At 46.8% G+C, this 18,782-nt stretch overlaps 1 protein-coding gene across 3 annotated transcripts in view; it reads left to right on the top strand.

Moving 5' to 3' along the window:
* The window catches only part of VIL1 (villin 1), a 34,949-nt gene that overhangs the window by 1,472 nt on the left and 14,695 nt on the right, over positions 1 to 18,782 (top strand). Inside the window, exons 2-6 of one of the 3 annotated variants that reach the window (XM_083737624.1) lie at positions 8,125 to 8,274; positions 12,379 to 12,484; positions 13,725 to 13,799; positions 15,835 to 16,031; positions 18,419 to 18,527. In XM_083737624.1, the coding sequence (XP_083593750.1) occupies positions 8,141 to 8,274; positions 12,379 to 12,484; positions 13,725 to 13,799; positions 15,835 to 16,031; positions 18,419 to 18,527 (621 nt within the window). In that variant the 5' untranslated portion in view covers positions 8,125 to 8,140. Of the gene's footprint in view, positions 1 to 8,050; positions 8,275 to 12,373; positions 12,485 to 13,724; positions 13,800 to 15,834; positions 16,032 to 18,418; positions 18,528 to 18,782 lie in introns of those variants that run through there. The other 2 variants (XM_083737623.1, XM_083737625.1) reach the window with 2 other exon arrangements.

Raw genomic sequence — 18,782 nt, 5'->3', positions numbered from 1 at the left:
AGTCCGGGCTGAACGATGGGGGTGGAGACGCTCCTTCAGGTATACAGGACCGAGGCCGTTTAGGGCTTTAAAGGTCAGCACCAACACTTTGAATCGTGCTCGGAAACGTACTGGGAGCCAATGCAGATCTCTCAGAACCGGTGTTATGTGGTCCCGGCGGCCACTCCCAGTCACCAGTCTCGCTGCCGCATTCTGGATTAATTGCAGTTTCCGGGTCACCTTCAAAGGTAGCCCCACGTAGAGCGCGTTGCAGTAGTCCAAGCGTGAGATAACTAGAGCATGCACCACTCTGGCGAGACAGTCCGCGGGGAGGTAGGGTCTTAGCCTGCGTACCAGGTGGAGCTGGTAGACAGCTGCCCTGGACACAGAGTTAATCTGCGCCTCCATGGACAGCTATGAGTCCAAAATGACTCCCAGGCTGCGCACCTGGTCCTTCAGGGGCACAGTTACCCCATTCAGGACCAGGGAATCCTCCACACCTGCCCGCCTCCTGTCCCCCAAAAACAGTACTTCTGTCTTGTCAGGATTCAACCTCAACCTGTTAGCCGCCATCCAACCTCCAACCGCCTCCAGGCACTCACACAGGACCTTCACCGCCTTCACTGGTTCTGATTTAAAGGAGAGGTAGAGCTGGGTGTCATCTGCATACTGATGAACACCCAGTCCAAACCCCCTGATGATCTCTCCCAGCGGCTTCATATAGATATTAAAAAGCATGGGGGAGAGGACAGAACCCTGAGGCACCCCACAAGTGAGAGCCCAGCGGTCTGAACACTCACCCCCCACCACCACTTTCTGGACACGGCCCAGGAGGAAGGAGCGGAACCACTGTATGACAGTGCCCCCAGCTCGCAGCCCCTCTAGACGGTCCAGAAGGATGTTATGGTCGATGGTGTCAAAGGCCGCTGAGAGATCCAGCAGAACTAGGAAACAGCTCTCACCTTTGTCCCTAGCCCGCCGGAGATCATCAACCAGCGCGACCAAGGCAGTTTCAGTCCCATGGTGAGGCCTGAATCCCGATTGGAAGGGATCCAAATGGTTCGTTTCCTCCAGGCGTGCTTGGAGTTGTTCAGCAACCACCCGCTCAATCACATTGCCCAAGAATGGCAGATTTGAGACTGGGCGATAGTTGGCCAAATTGGCCGGGTCTAAAGATTTTTTTTAAGAAGCGGTTTAATGACCGCCTCTTTCAGCGGGTCTGGGAAGGCTCCCTCACAGAGGGAAGCATTCACCACCCCGCAGAGCCCATCGCCCAGCCCTTCCCAGCTCGCTTTTATCAGCCAGGATGGGCAAGGATCAAGGAGACAGGTGGTCGGTTTCACTCGTCCAAGCAGCCTGTCCACATCCTCGGAGGTAACAGATTGGAATTGATCCCATGTAACAGGACCAGACAGAACTCTAGCACTCTCCTGCCCTGGCCCTGCTCCCACAGTGGAGTCTACCTCCTTCTGAATCTGAGCGATTTTATCTGCAAAAAACTTTGCAAAAGCATTGCAGGAGATCTTGGGGTCCCTACCAGGCCCCGGTGGTACAGGTGGTTCTGATAGATTGCGAACCACCTGAAAAAGTCTCCTGCTGCTGTTTTCTGCAGATGCAATGGAGGCGGCGAAGAAGGCCCTCTTCGCCGTCGCCATTGCCACTTGGTAGGCTCGACGTTGAGCTCTAACCCGTGTCCGGTCTGATTCAGAATGAGTTTTCCGCCACCGGCGCTCTAGCCGTCTCAACGATTGTTTCATCACCCTCAGCTCCGGGGAAAACCACGGGGCTGTCCGGGCTCCATGCAATCGGAGAGGGCGCTTCGGAGCCAGACAGTCAATAGCCCTGGTTAACTCCGCATTCCAGTGTGCCACCAGGGAATCAGCTGAAAGGCCATCAACTTGGGATAAAGCATCCCCTACCACTCTCTGGAAGCCAATTGGATCCATTAAGTGGCGGGGGCGGACCATCCGAATCGGTCCCACCTCCCTGCGAAGGGGAAGGGTTGCGGAGAAGTCCAGTTGCACCAGGAAGTGATCTGACCATGGCACTTCTTTTGTTTCGCTTTTAGTTAATGTCAGATCACCAACATCCGTAGAGGTAAACACCAAGTCTAAGGCATGTCCGTGGCTATGAGTTGGGCCAGACTTATTCAGGGACAGCCCCATGGAGGCCATGCTTTCCACGAAGTCCCGAGCGGCCCCTTGTAAGGTCGTGTCGGCATGGATGTTAAAATCCCCCAGGACAACCAAGCTAGGTGTCTCCAGGAGCATATCCGCCACGACCTGAAGCAGCTCGGGCAGGGAATCCTTGGTGCAGCGGGGAGGTCGGTACACCAGTAGGAATCCTGTACTGCCCCTATTGCCCAACTTCCAGAACATGCACTCAGAAAACTGGGTCTTCCCAATAGGACGCCTGGTGCAGACTAATGACTTCCTAAAAATCACTGCAACCCCCCCTCCCCGCCCACATGACCTGGGTTGCTGTGCGTAAGAGAAACCTGGTGGGCAAGCAGCGGCAAGGACAGGCCCATCTGCTTCATCCAACCAGGTCTCTGTCACACATGCCAGATCAAATCCTCCATCCACAATCAGGTCGTGGATGGCAGTGGTTTTATTAATCATTGACCTGGCATTGCACAGCAACACTTTCAGGTCATGTGGGTTTCCCTTGCTGATTACTGTATCCTTTCGGTCAGGACCAGACCTGGAGGCAGGGATAGTCCTCAAACAACGACTAAACCTGCCTCCTCGGTAATGACATGGTCTGGTCTTAGCATAACTCCTCCTCCTGCCCGTGATCACTGAGATCGGGTGTCCCAATACATCTCCCCCTGTGGAACCTGCCCCACCCAATCTATTGGCTGAGGCCCACTCCCAGGCAGCCATGACCCTTCCCCTTAAAAGGCAAAATACAAACTATATAATAATTTAACAGAATAATAATAATAATAAAACAAAACAGAACAAAACAAAACAAAACAAAGCAAGAAACAATAGCCCTGACTAAATGCTTATCCCACCCCAAGCAAAAATAAAATAATGAAATAATATAATATTATAAAAAACAACAACCACCATTTAAAGTGCTGCAAATTAAAAGCGATTAAAACATTTAAAACCAACTCAAGTAGAAGCAGCTCCATTGTATGCCACATAGCAGCCAACTCCTAGGGGCCATGGGGGCTTTGACCCCTGCAATAAAATATTTCAGGGGTCTGGGCCCCCACAAAGGTGATGGGCATTGTCATTCAAATGGTGTGTGTGCTTCATGTCATGTGATCGCTTATGCAGGGCGGGGCTTACCTAGGCCCCCACAATATGTTACTCTAGTTGGCGCCTCCGGTATGCCATATCTTCAATGTAGCCACTGAAGCATCAGCACGCCATTTGAGAGTTGTGCTCCAGCACTTTCTGCAATGGATTGAGGGAGGTGCACCCATCAAATTAATGGAAATGCAGCAAAGCATTTCACCCTGGGATTTCTCCATCACCCATTTTCTTAAATGAGGGGGCTTGACCCAACAGTCATTATCTGGAACACCCCCACCCACCCCCAAGGCAGGAATATATTCTAAAGGTCTAAGAAGCATGAGCAGAATGAGGAAACTAGATGATGCATTCATTTACTATAATGCAAAAGGATTAAACTAATGCAGTAATGTTTAAATGGCTAAAAATATTCCCCCCACCATTCACAATTGATCATTGTAATGTAGTGTTCTGCACTGTGAGTAACAAAGGCCAATTCATAGCTATAGATGCAATTGCCAGGTTGTTGGCTGATAGGGTTGTCTTCAAGGATAGAGACTGCATCCCTATGGAACCAATATAATATCTGATGTTTGATGATTCATAAAGGTAAAGGTAAAGGTACCCCTGCCCGTACGGGCCAGTCTTGACAGACTCTGGGGTTGTGCGCCCATCTCACTCAAGAGGCCAGGGGCCAGCGCTGTCCGGAGACACTTCCGGGTCACGTGGCCAGCGTGACATCACTGCTCTGGCGAGCCAGAGCCGCACACGGAAACGCTGTTTACCTTCCCGCTGGTAAGCGGTCCCTATTTATCTACTTGCACCCGGAGGTGCTTTCGAACTGCTAGGTTGGCAGGCGCTGGGACCGAGCAGCGGGAGCGCACCCCGCCACAGGGATTCGAACCGCCGACCTTTCGATCGGCAAGTCCTAGGCGCTGAGGCTTTAACCCACAGCGCCACCTGCGTCCCTCTTGATGATTCATACTCCTGAGCTATTGCATAATTGTTAAAAAAACAATACTGCTAGCAGGAGTTGTAGTAACAGTAATTGCTTAAGAAATATAGTTGGGTTAATTCAGGCCTTGAAGCAGAGGTGGGAAACCTGTGGCCCTTTGGGTGGTCTTGCACTCCATTTCCCCTTAGCTCCAGGCAGCAATTGAGACCTACGATATATGTTAATACTCTGTGTTTTATCAACACTCACCTAGAGAAGATGAAGGAAGGGAGCTGGTTAGCTGAGTTAGTCTGAGAGGGTGCCCTGAATAAATATCTAAACTGGCTAAACTGTCCAAGCAGCCAGAGGTACAACTGGAGAAGATTTGGTACAGAGATATATTGCCCCTAGCAGCCGGACTGAGTTGTGGGAATATTTGGCTGAGGTAGTGGCAGAGGGTAGTGGCAGCAACTGTGCCTCTTGAGTCTTCAAAAACAGTCAACACTTTTAAGACCCCAATGTGAGTATCAGTAGTCCCTCGTGTACACACTGTCCCTTTAATAAGCCAATAATCTTAGTTCAAATTTTATCCTGTCTCTAGTGTGGGTGTCCTAAGATTACTACACATGCTCTAATTCCTTTATCCCTCCAAGGCACTGCAAAAGATGATAGTCCACAGGCCAGGGGCAGAGTCGACATCATAAATGGTTTCTCTTCTCCGTACACTGTTTGTTTTCCCTCAAGTGATAAAAGTAATAAAAGTAGGAAATTGCTTGTTAATATTTGAATAAGCTGCTGAGGATCAGCTAGGTAATGGGGAACAGACTTTCTTCCCATCTGAAACCACTGGTATTCTCCTAAATAAGACCACTCCAGCATCTTCCCCTCCCCCACAAGTATCCTAGATCCTGGCCTTCCTGTCAGTAACCTTGTCAGTAACCAGATGTGGCAAACCTTCAGCCATCCAGATGTTGCTGAACTACAACTCCCATCAGCCCCAGCAAGCAGGGCCAATGGCCAAGGATGATGGGAGTTGTACTTCAGCACCATCTAGGGCCAAAGGTTTCAGTCATAGGATTGCCATATCTTGAAGAACAAAAAAATCAGACAGCCCATGCCCGAGTGCCTGTGCCCAAGCCACCCCTGCCTCCCCAAAACAAAAACAAAAAACAACAAAAATTCCGGACATTCCCTTTAAAATGTAAAAATTCCCCCAGATGGGCATGTTGGCCCCCCAAAAGAGGACACGTCCAGGATTTCCCAGAAGTATGGCAAGCCTATTCAGTCACCTGTCCCATAAGATTCTTCCTCTTTGCCCTTCATGGAATCGCGTTCTTACAAATGATGCCTAGATGATGTTTTTGTCTGCGCTAGGCTGATGCAACAGTTCAATGAGCTGGAGTGGTGCCAGGGGTAGAATGTGGGGCTGACCGTGGAGTAAGATCTGGGTTGAAATCTGCAGTTGACAAGAAGCTGAATGGAAACAAATAAGCAGCCAGTGAAGCACCTTCCAAATGGGCAGGATATGTTCCTTAGGACAGGAGCCAGTTAGCAACATGGCTGCTTTATTTAAACTAACTGAAGTTCCTTAAAATGTATTCAAAGGCATCCCCACATATAACACATTGTGGTAATCAAGGCTGCTGGTTACCAGAGTGTGCTTTTCTGAATGTGACTCTGCTGTCCGGTGGTGCTGGTGATTTATTTTCAGTGGCTGCTTTGAAGACTGGGACTTTGTGCTCTGGGAGAGGCTCTTTCCTCCTCCCACCCTCTACCTATTAGCACTGCAGATGCAGGAATCTCATCTGCTCCTCTCTTTCCCATGCCCCTCCCACTCATAGCAGCTTGGGAGGTGGGGGAGGTGGGGAAATTTACACCGAGGAAAGAGTTACATGCCCTGTCCTGGAGCAACAGGATAACAGGCACCACACCCTTGTCCTTGATCTTCAGAACCACTCAGTGGGGTTGCCAGTTAGCAAAACAGTAGCCATGGGAGAGCCTAATTGTAGATTTCCCTTTCAGGGCTGGTTTGGACCGGAGGGGGATGAAATTATTTTAAGTTACAATGCTGTTCTGAGCATTGCTTATGAGAGTCCTGATCGTTTCCACCATCAATCGCTTATCGCTTGGCATTTCCTTATAAGCAAATACAGAGTCTTGGGTTGGGGTGCTGTTTGGTTTTTTTGATGGTAGGTTATTGTTATTGTTGCTCTTGGGTGTTGTTGTTTTTTTTGTATCTTTATTTTAGATCTTGAGATTTATTTATGATTACTTTTGTTATGGGATGTGGGTGGCTCTGTGGGTACAACCACAGAGCCTAGGGCTTGCCTATCAGAAGGTTGGTGGTTCGAATCCCCGTGACATGGTGAGCTCCCGTTGCTTGGTCCCTTCTCCTGCCAACCTAGCAGTTTGAAAGCACGTCAAAGTGCAAGTAGATAAATAGGTACTGCTCCGGTGGGAAGGTAAACAGCATTTCCATGCGCTGCTCTGGTTTGCCAGAAGTGGCTTAGTCATGCTGGCCACATGACCCGGAAGCTGTACGCCAGCTCCCTCAGCCAATAAAGTGAGATGAGCGCCACAACCCCAGAGTCGTCCACGACTGGACCTAATGGTCAGGGCTCCCTTTACCTTTTACTTTTGTTATGTTGTAGTTAACCTTTCTTTTCCATGTTGTAAGCTGCCTTGATTGTGGCTTGAACTGTGGACTGAAAATTGTTAAAACTCCTTCCCTTCTAGTACATTGTCAATTAGGGAGATAGGAATGAGCGGTTGACAGCAGGAGTTGTATTGGAGAGAGATTTATTTCTGCTAGCTCAACAGCAGAGATAAGATAAATGGAGCGTTTCCCCAGAGCCATAAAAAGATCACTGCCAGAGTAAGAGAAGGCCTTTGGCCCTTCAAGGGGTCACTGACAGCTGTTAATCGCACGGTTAGAGCGTAGAATGACTGAGGGAGACTTTCGGAGCTAGGTGTGGCTGCAAAGGAAGATATTGCTTCTGCCAGGAGTAGAAGGGCACTTCCAGATGGGCTGCTGTGTAATGTGTACAAAGCTGGGGAGCCCATTCCATGTTTTGTGTGTGTTCCAGTTCACCAGGGTCAGGAGGAGTTAGCCATGTCATACAATCTCCCGCGCAAGGATGAATGTTCACCAAACAGGTGGTCTGGAAGTTCCCTAAGTTTTATAAGAGAACTCATCCACACAGAATATCCAATCACATGCCTTCTGATTGGAGATGAAACATGATTATGAAAATAAATTTAATTATGACTCTTCAGAATGTATATGAATTATAAATGCATCTTAATGTGCAACATTAACTGGCTGAAGGACAATTTAATTTGAAAATTTAAGATGAGCATGCCATACCCTACAGGTTTTTTTATGACTGTGTGCAAGGATCACCCTATTCTCCCCTGCAGAATGGACAGTTGGTGCTGACTGATGTTGAGGGTAAAAGATAGAATGTGTTTAGAAGAAGGGTGCAGTTCAAAAAGTCAACGGATTGCTAGCTCACTGTTAATAATACTTTCCCACTATTCCCCTACCCCCATCCCCCACATCTAAAAGCCTGGTGCATGGATCGTGATATATTTCCACCTGCATCTTAATTTGTTGCCAAAACTTGCTGTCATTTTTAAGAATCAAAAATGCAAAGGTTTGCCCAGTTCTTTCTTCCAATGCTTCTATCTGTCATGGATGCTTTAATTGAGATTCCTTCATTGTAAAAGGTTGGGCTAGGGTTGCCATAGTTCAAAAAGTAAAAATCAGGACACAAAAGTTGTTGAGCTTTTTTTAATGAACTTTACTGAAATGTACTAAACCGACATGGACTGCCATGCATCTGGACATTTCAGCAATTTCTGCTCAGGTGTGTGCACACATGGGGAGTGAGATGAGGCTTGTATGCCAATGCTCGTGTGTCAAAGGACCTTGGGCTCACTCTGCCATTCTTCCGTTCTTAGACACGATTGCCCTTATATGGCGAAGGCAGGTGGCGATGGCATTCCGTGCCGAGGGAAGGAGGGTCCAAAGGTCACCCCACTGCTTGCTCTGTTCAGGCACAGTCCGTCTCCAAGGTGCTGTGTGCCCACCAAACAGACACTGCAGCAAAGGTAAGGAGGTGGTTCCGGGGAGATCCAGGGCCTGCTTTGGACTCCCATCTGTCCTTGCTCTAGCCCTCGGCTTCATGCCAGCATTGTCTTGCCCAAAGCAGCCTTCCCCAGGCTGGTGCCTTCTAGATCTTTGGGGGTAGCAGAATGTGCAGGTGAAAGTGGATGACAGCTGTAGTCTAAAAGACGAGGAGAGCACCAGCTTGAAGAAGGTCGTCCTAGGAGAAGATAGCAAGCAGCCTCCTTCCCCCCTCTGCTTAGTCTGGGTGGCTTTTCTTGTCAAATGATTTCAGGTTTCTGAGGGGCGAGAAGAGGTTCTGAACCTTTATAGTGAAGCTAGGGTCCAGGACCCCAATTTCAAGGTTTCTCCTGAGGCAAAAATGATGATTATGCCTCCTGCTTGGACTGAACTCATTTTCTATGGACTCTACACTGCGTGAGGTTAGAGGTGTGAAGACCAGGGGGGAAAGTGGAAACATTTATGGGTAGTGGCGTAGCGTGGGGGTGCAGGGGGGGCCGGCCGCACCGGGTGCAACATCTGGGGGTTAGGGTTAGGGGGTGCAAATCCACAGGTTAGGGGGTGCAAATTACTTGCCTTGCCCCGGGTGCTGACAACCCACGCTACGCCACTGTTTATGGGGAAATTAAATTTGGTTCTTCACATTTCTGCAGCAATTTGTGCTTTTAAAAAAATCCTCATGGAAATTACTCAGGATTTTTGTGTGAATTTCTCCTAAGAAACACATTTTTACATGCAGTTTTCACCAATGTGCACATTGTTTTTGCAACTAATTTCCCCTAACGTAATGCCTTCTTGTATCTTCTTTCCACTAATATATTCATTTTTATGCTCATTTCCCCCTAGCACACATGTTTGGGTAAACGTTGGAGAACAAAATTTGGGAAAGTGTGGATTTTGAAGGGTGGCGGTGTTTCCGTTCTCATATTATTTCAGAAAGTGTGGTTCTTATCAATTCAGTTTTAAATGCAAATTGAATTGATTTTCTCCCCTGTTCCTGGTAGAGAGGACCTCTCCTGGTTTTTAAAAGTGTTAATAGGAACCAGGGGGCATTGTAGATCCAGAGCAAATTGCTGCAGAAATGTGAAGAACTGCATGAGAGTGCCCGGTTGTTGAGCAGCAAAATGGGAACATAAAACGTAGATCCTAGAAAGGCAGCAATGGCTGCCTGTGAGCTACTGGGCCCAATTCAAGGCTTTGTATTAGCTTGCAAAGCTTTAAATGGATCAAGGCCCAAGTACCCACAGGAGTGCCTCTATATCAGCAGATCTAGTCTTTAAGATAGGCAAGAGAAGCTCTCACTCATGCTCCTTGCTAGGATTAATCCCTGATATGCTTTCCCTTGCCTATCTTAAAGACACATGGCAGAGCCTTCTTCGCTGTGGCACCCTGACGATGGCACTCCCTCCCCTTAGAGCTGTGGTTCTCCTCCTTGTTTAACATTTAAACATTAGTTAAAGATGCATCTGTTTACTTAAGCCTTAGCAGAATGAAGGCATGCTAATTGTGTCTGGCTGTTAACCAGAAGGTTGGTGGTTCAAGCCCACCCAGGGACTGCTATGGATTCCTGCATTGCAGGGGGTTGGACTAGATGACCCTTGGGGTCCCTTCCAATTCTACAGTTCTATGATCCTAATGCTGGTTTTGTGATTGTGCTATGGTTTTTTTAATGTTGAGGTACTTGTGTTAGTATTTCAATTATTTTGACTGGATTCTGTTGTTTTTAAATTTTTATTATATATCCCTCTCAGCTCCTTTTAATGGAACAGGGATAAAAAATGCAATCAATTAATTGATAAAAACACAAATCTGCCTTATACCTGATTAAACTATTGGCCCATCTAGTCCTGTATTTGCTGTGCCAGGATTGGAAACTTGTGGTCCTTCAGATGTTGCACCTCCCATCACCCTTGGTCATTGGCCATGCTGACTGGTGCTGATGGGAGCTGCAGCTCATCATCATCTACTGTAGAGAGCATAAGGATTCCTGGTCTTAGGCAAGTCTTTCTAAGCTCTGCTCTTTGAGACTCCAACTGGAGGCTGCCAGGCATTTGGTTTGCAAGCCATGTGTGCTGCCATTGAGCTATGGCCCCTTCCTGCAAACCTGAAATCACGTTTCATGTTCATTGCCCAATTTAACATATTCATCTTAAAACCCATTGCCTGGAAGTGAAATCTGTGGCAGTGATGTAGAGTGAAGGGATAAATGGAAATCCCTTTTCCAAGCCTTCTCAAGTTCTCAAATCCAGAGCTATCTGCATGCATAGCACTTAAAAAAATAAAAAGGGTTTGAACCAAGATATCCCAAATTCTGATGAAAGCTGAATTATGCAAAATGTTGGGTTTTGTTTTGTTTTACATAATTTATTTTGCTTCTGCTAATCATGAAGAGGAGCAAGGAACCCACACAGAAGTCCTCCTCCCCAATGACCCTTAAAAATCTAATTCAGTCCATTTTCTAACTTTTAATCTTCATAGCATTTTTTCCATCATACTTCCAAGCATAGCTCTGCAATCTTAAGGTTTTGAAAGCTGCTTTCCCCTTAAGCAAATCTTAAGATTCTTTAAGAAGCTGACTTCTGTGACCAATGATATGTCCAATGGCTTTTCTGCATTTCTGCCTGCGTGCGTACAGGCCTGCCTATAAATTGCCGATAAGCATTCAGATTTTAGCACCAGGCAGAGAAATTACAGGTGTGCATCACCTCTATGGACTTTATGATTTAGGTGCCTGAGCTAGACTGCACTGCACTCCCTAATATCCTGAGCTGGTCTGTGGAAAGCGACTGCTGCCTTTTTCACCCCTTAAAAGCCAAACTTAGCTGAATAGGGAAACACCTGGAGTGAAGAGGAGCTGGAGAGCTGGGCATGTATTTTGTTATGAGAGGCAGGTTTAGGTTTGAATCGCTGCAAATTGTTTTCCCAGGGCACCAATTTCCATAAGATTTGCATAGGTTAATTCATGTGCATAGATTTAAATTTAGAAACCGTTACTACAATTTAAATTGAAATAAAGTACATCTCACCATATTGGAGAAGACTTTGATCAGGTGACCTGTGTGTGCCTGCTCAGTCTGTCGGTCGTCCAGGTGCTCACTTTGGATGGGCAACTTCAAGGTCCAATTCTGCTGTCCCTTCTGGAGATTATTTCTCTTTAAACTGGGCTTGGACCGGCCTGTCCTCAGATGATAACTCTTTACTGTGTAAAGTAGGACACGTGGCTCCATCCTACTCACTGTGGGGATGAAGGGGGCTGGGGCTCATGCCCTCTCTCCCTCAACCGTTCTCTCACATACTCTTCGGCTCAGTTCCCACCATCTCCATGTCGCTCAGAGAGCTGCTTCTGGTCAGTGTTGACAATACTGAGCTAGATGGACCAAATATCTTACTCAGTAACTTCCAATGTTTCTGTTCCTACACCTACACACTTGCTCTCTCACTCTGTCTTCTGGAAATAGGCAATAAACTTAAAGGAAATCAGCTGTGACATCCTTGGCAATGTTGAAAGCATGTGTGTACATACATAATTACTCATTCAGGAGACACAGGTTTAAGGCTGATTTCCCACCAGCTGTAAAAATCTTTACCTTTCATTTGAGTGAACCCAAACAATGTTTTTGGTAATAATAACGTTGTAATAACAAGTCTTTTGGCAAGAGCTGAATTAGTTTGACTTAAGCAAAGCCCTTGGGCTTTTGACACAGACATCACAAGATCTCAGTTCATCTGCATGGTAGTTAAAATGTCTAGTTTCCTTTAAACTAGCTACCAACTGGTTAGTTCCGCTCTAAATTCTTGCAAGGAGAAATTAGATCTAGGAGTTATCTAGCAGCTCAGGTTGAGCAAAGTCCTAAAGCACAGCAGTGTGAACCATCTTAATACTTCCCCCTTTAGCAAACTTTTAGGAATGCGATCTGAATGAATGCAAGGAGTAATAGTCTGGTTTTCTTAACAACATTAATGTGGAGGTGGGGAACAGCGATGTGAAGTTTGGGGTCCGAGCATAGACCATTCTTCTGCAATATTTAAACGTTGGTTGGTTGTAACCTGGCTACATTGCTAATGAACTTTCCCATTCCTAAGGGCAGATCCCCCCACAAAACATTGGCCATCACCATGTCAGCAGAACTTAGTGCCAAAGTGACCAGGACTCTGAACAAAACCACACCCGGACTCCAGATATGGAGAATTGAGGTGAGTGTTTGTTTAAGTATGTGGTAGTATAAAGGTGAGAAAGAGACCAGCATTTGGAGGCATGTCTCTGTATGTGTTTCTTCTCTTCCCACGATTCCACCTTCTCCTGGGATCTCCTGCCTTTTAAAGGAGAAAGAGGAGAAGCTGAAACACAATTCACTCTAGATCAGGAGTGCGGGTGTGTGTCAGGCCTGGGGGGCCAAATGTAGCCCCCATGGCTTCTCTACCTGGCCTCAGAACTCTCCATGGGCCACACTACTCAGTGGTTCTGCTCTCCACCCTGAGTGTTTTTGCCTGGCTGGAATGTGTTCTTCAACTCGAATAATGCTGCTTCCTTGCCTGTGTGGAGGATACAAAGGGATGTATGGGTATGTGGTTCTATATGGAGCCTTCAGTCCCTGTCGTGGTGGGGAGGAAAGGCGGGCGGGGGGGGTGTCTGTGTGAATGTGTAGAAACTAGCAAAGGAAAAAACTAATTTGTTGCTCCACTCGGTTTTTGTCTCTGGCCCTGCCCACAACTGGCAACAGCTGTGGCCCTCAGGCCGCAAAAGGTTTCCTAGCCCTGCTCTAGACTCCCAGCTCAGTGGTGCAGAGTCCTTGTATTGAATCTCTTATTCTGAGGGCTAAACTAGATTGATATGAATTATATAAATGCAATTGATGTGCACGAAGTAGCAGCTATGGGAGAGGCTGGTCAGCATTAGGATCACAGAAGGAGAGAGGGGGTTAATCCTTTCACTTACAGCCATGGTCCCAAACCCAAATACTCCCCGATCCAGAAGCTGCTGTAAGCCCTGGGAAGCCTCCACTAGCTGAGCTGGGGCAAAAGAAGGTGTTACAGCTGGCCATCAATGGGGGGATTTCCTCCCAATGCAAATAGCAGCTTTGGATGATGGATTTTCATCAAGACCGCAACAGGGGAGGATAGGGTTAATTCCACCCCTTCCCCTCCTGTTCTTTGATCCTGATAATTATTGTTTCTCTTCATCTGTGGTTCTACCCTGAGCTATGGCCTTTCCTCAGAAGACTGAGGTGATGGGATTTGGCAAAACTAAAAAAAATTAAGGTGATGGGATGGGACTTGGTAAAAAATAGGCTATTGAAGGAAGGAAGGCAGGACAAATGTTTTAAAATGAAGATAAAGGCAGGAAGAATGCTCTTTACACAACACAAGGGTGTGTGATGATCTTTAGTACTGTATATAATTCCAGCTAATTCCACCACCACCCCTTCCCTTCCAGAATATGGAGATGGTGCCTATTCCACCGAAAACATATGGGAACTTCTACGAAGGAGATGCTTATATAATTCTCTCGGTAAGAGGAATTAAGAATGGTGGAGGCCTTTGTGTCACTACACTTGATGGGACAAAACAGCTGGAGAAAAGGCCGAGGCTCAGCCCAAGAAAAAAGCAGGAACTTGCCTCATGTAAAGTATGGGAGGTGCACCATGGAGCATGATGAGGCCAAAGAAGGATATTTCAAGGGAAGGTTTTATGTGGCTAGGAGTAAATGTACTCCAGTCCTGTCAAACCTATGTATACAGTAGGCTACCACCCTAAAGGCCGCACTAAGTTGCTATTACTTAGATTTTAACAACAGCAGCAACAACATTAATATGTAATTTTTGAAGTCAGGAGCGGTTCCCAGAGATGGGCTGTCTGCAGCATTAGGACCGCATTATGTTCCTTCAGACCAGGGCTGGCCCTACCATTGGGCAAAGTGACCATCTCAGGCAGCAGATGCTGGGGAACAGCAGCAGCAACCCCCTCTGCCCCTCACTAACCATAAGAGGATAGCAATGATTCCTTTCCTGGCCTCCTCTAAACTACCAGTAGTCTGCTGCCTTAGGTGCGTTAGAGGACATAGGAAGCCGCTTTATATTGAGTCAGACCAATGGTCCATCTAGCTAAATATTGTTGATGTTAACTGGCAGTGGCTCTCCAGGGTTTCAAACAAGGGATCTTTCCCATCCCTGCTTGAAGATGGCAGGGATTGAACCTGTGACCTTTTGCAGGCAAAGCAGATGCTTTATCCCTATGGCCATTCCCCTAACACTCTCCCATGACCAGCGTTAAAGTCATATTCAGTTGCCAGTCCAATTAGGACCTTTACCTAGAATGGGGAGGGGATGCCTTAGGTACCAAAGGTCTTGAGCTGGCCTTGATTCACGCCACTTTGTGCATCCAAAAATGTCTGGGTTTGCTGTATTCATTTGTTCAGCATCTATTGCAATGGCTTTGCTTACCTCTCAAATATCACCTATTAGCATAAGCAAGGCAAGTTTGGGGTTTTAAAACAATTACCCACTTTATTGATTTAATAAACAGGAACAGTTATTACCCTAGTTGGAGAGTCAAGTGGTTTAAATACCTTTTGAGAGCTGATGTCGCATGGTAGGTAAGAGAAGACATGGAGCTCTGAATGAAAATATCACCAGTTCAATTCTGCCATGATCTTATAATAAGGTGGGCTTAAGCGTCACTCCTTCTCAGCTCAGGGATAACAAGATAAAGTACACTTCATTCTCAAGTGATACATAAAATCCTAAGTATTTTTTATTTTGTTGCTGATCTATTTTAAAGCTTGCTTCATTTCAGAGCTGTTTTTATATTAGCTGCTTTAACACAGTCACTTAATTTCATGTTTTTTTAATTGCTGTTCTTGCATTTCTGTGTATTGGAAGCTGCCTTGAAAGCTGGCTTTGGTCAAAAGGTAGGGTCGATATAAAGCAATAAATAATACAGTCTTTCACATCCTACCCTCCCATTCCCAACCCTTCTCTGTTCTCATGCTCTGCCTGTTTGTGAACACCTGTATCGTCGTACTGCACGTATTCTGGATAACTGGATAATGGCATACGGTTTGGATATGAGGATAAGGCATGGGTAGATGAATGAGCTGAGTAGGTAGATCAAAGCAGAACTCCTTGCAAGAACCCTGCTCTGTGTGATATATGTTATAGAAGGAGGATAAACATTGCAAGGTTTCTAAAAGAACAGAGCAGCTCCATCCTCAAAGATGTCTGCTTGCTTTCTGGCCTTGAAATGTCCCAGTGTGACTTTTCTTAATGTTTTTGCTTTTGTTTTAGAATTAGCTACTTTCCCCATTGCTTTTACATTCAGCAAAGATCTGGGGCTAGGATAGTGATACTGATTTGCCCATGCATGAGGAAACCCTTTTGCGTTTGAGAGTAGAGATCTGATTCAATGTCCCTTACTAGTACGTGGACTTGGAGAGCTGAGTGTGTGAATCAAAATGCCCATCATTGTGGCATTGACTGAGCACCGTGGGACAGAGAAGTCTCTGCAATTTTGGTGGGCCTGCTAACCAGCTTCAATTTTCCAACTAGACGCATAAGACTGGGAACAACTTCACCTATGACGTCCACTTCTGGCTGGGCAGTTCATCATCTCAGGATGAGCAGGGCTCAGCTGCCATCTACACCACCCAGATGGATGACTACCTGGGAGGAGTAGCCGTACAGCATCGTGAGGTCCAGGGCTACGAAAGTGACGCCTTCCGGAGCTACTTCAAACAGGGGCTAATGTACGTAATGCTCCTTATTGCCTTCTGGTGGCTGATCCAGACAATTACAGCTTCTTAATTCCTTGAGCCACTTTACATTTTTATGTGTTGTGCCTGTGTTAAGAGAAACATGCTAGGTAGTCTCAATTGGCAATAGTTCCTCCGGTACATGTCCACTTTGTGTTTGAAACACACATCAGCCCTTCCCGTGTTTCCTATAGGTACTTGACAACTCTTGAAAAAAATAAAAAATCTGGATATCTGGGTGGGGACTAGTGGGATGGAGCCATATGGGGCGAGAGGACAGGTAGGGGAAAGGTAAAGGGACCCCTGACCATTCGGTCCAGTCATGACCGACTCTTGGGTTACAGCGCTCATCTCGCTTTATTGGCCGAGGGAGCCAGCATACAGCTTCTGGGTCATGTGGCCAGCATGACTAAGCTGCTTCTGGTGAACCAGAGCGGAAATGCCATTTACCTTCCCGCCGGAGCGGTACCTACCGGTAATTATCTACTTGCACTTTGCTGTGCTTTCGAACTGCTAGGTTGGCAGGAGCAGGGACCGAGCAACGGGAGCTCACCCTGTTGCAGGGATTCGAACCGCCGACCTTCTGATCGGCAAGTCCTAGGCTCTGTGGTTTAACCCACAGCGCCACCCACGTCCCGAGAGGACAGGACTTAGAGCCAGTTCAGTGATAGTGCTGAGGAATGAAGCCCAGCAGATTTTGACGAATCCCTGCAGGCAGCCTAACACAAAGCAATCTATTTCCCTAAAGTGAGCAGCTGGAGGAAAAGGGGCAGCTGGGAGGAACTGGAGATAACTGGTCAAAAGCAAAAATAGACAGGGACAGAAACAGTGCTGTCCTTACTACAAAGTAGTTGTTTCAAAGTGGCAGATTCCAGAGTGGGTTCCATTGCACTACCTTTCTTCTCTGTCTGGCCAGGTTCAGAAGACATGACACTAACCATGGTTTAGCAATCCTGCCTGTTCTTCCTCTGTGGATTGTATGTGACTGTCTACTTGAAAGTGTGGGTGTGATTGCCTGCATGTGTGACCCCCATCTGCTGAGTAAATTTGCCTGCCTGCCTTCCTGAATATATGTGTGTCTCTGTGTCTCTTCCCCTCTGCCAGGCATGTGAGTGCATGTCCCTGCTTGCATGGTGGGTCTCTGTGTGTGTATGTGTGGTAAGTGTGCTTTGACCACACTTCTCACTGGCACATGTCACTGGAGGGGTGGACAACTTCAGACTTCAGCTGAAAGAGATTTGCCGCTCCTTGTTTAGCATTAAAAAAAGAACCACAGTGAGACTTGGCCTTGAATGTTGTCCTCTGCTCCTTGTATATAAGAAGTTAATGAAAGCTTCCTTTTTTGGTCTTGAATAAGCCATAGTTTCATGTTATTCTAAACTTGGAAAACTGTTGTTTATTCTAACTGCTAGGGAGCTCAAATGAGGATCTAACTGTAGTTTCTGATCTAGGTTTGTTTGAACTAACCACAGTGCAAATAAACCATCATGTCCCAACTGCAGACATAAACTGTGGTTTGTTCAAAACCAACAATTGAAGCTTTCAATCTTTCCCCCCTTACATATGAAGGAGAGCCAGGGTGGGTGGGGGAGAGGAATGGGACCCTGAATATATGCGAGGCTCGTCATCTTATGTTTGAACCAGGACTACATATAATAAAATTAAAAAATGGGTTCCAAAGCAAAGGGCATCATTTTCACTTTTGCTTTGGGTACAAAAAATGTCTAAAGTTGACACCTTATAGGAGCGGTAGGAAAGCCTGTGGTCCAATTTTATGAGGTCCTTGGTCCTAGTTTCATGAGGGGTTAAATGTGTTTGGGGGGGGTTGTCCCAACCCACATTGGCTTCAGCTATGCCCACTGCTGATATGCAGCCCCCAACAGATTACACTTGGGGGAATGTAACGCTCAGCAGAAGGTTGCCCTCCACCCCACTATATAGAACACAGGTCTGTCCATTTAAGGGCCTGAAATGTGTGTTGTAGCTAACATAATGTTCTTAACATCAGAGGCTCTGGAAAACCTAAAGCAGAGTGGCTGTGGAAGGCAGCAGGTCTTCCCCCACTCCTTTCTGCCCCATGCTTCTATGAGGCATACTGGGTAGAGGTCAACCCATTCTTCTATGGGAGGCCTGCATACACACTCTATATTTAAAGCACATGGCTTCCCCCTAAGAATCCTGGGAGCTGTAATTTACCCTTCACAGAGCTGCAATGCCCAGCACCCATAACAATCTACACTTCCCAGGATTCCTTGGGGGATGTTGTGTGCTTTATATGTGCCTTAGATGCATGGTTGTGTATACAGCTGAAGACTTAGCTGTTTGGGAATGTTGGTGCTCTCCTCCACAGTCCAGACCCTGACCCTGCCTCTCCTCTGCAGCTATAAGAAGGGTGGAGTGGCATCTGGCATGAAGCACGTGGAGACCAACACGTACAACGTACGACGCCTGCTGCACGTCAAGGGCAAGAAGAATGTGATGGCAGGAGAGGTGGGTCAAAGATGGGCTGGCAATGTTGGGAAAGGGCTGACCAGGGCTGGTAGCTTAGCTCCTGGTAAAACTGTCAGATCTAGACACTGTGGGTGATCATGAAGACAAGGTTCATCACAGTTCTGCAGCTCATGAAGGCGCACTCAGATCTTACAAAAATCAAGTATTTTGCAGTGCTTTTGACCTCTTGTTGGAGCAGTACAGTAGATGCACTTTTAATGATGTGCTTGTGGAGGTCATGAGTGGCTAAGTGGC

This window comes from Podarcis gaigeae (assembly GCF_964106915.1).
Source record: "Podarcis gaigeae genome assembly, chromosome: 1".
Taxonomy (NCBI): domain Eukaryota; kingdom Metazoa; phylum Chordata; class Lepidosauria; order Squamata; family Lacertidae; genus Podarcis; species Podarcis gaigeae.
This window is presented reverse-complemented; position numbering and strand designations above follow the sequence as displayed.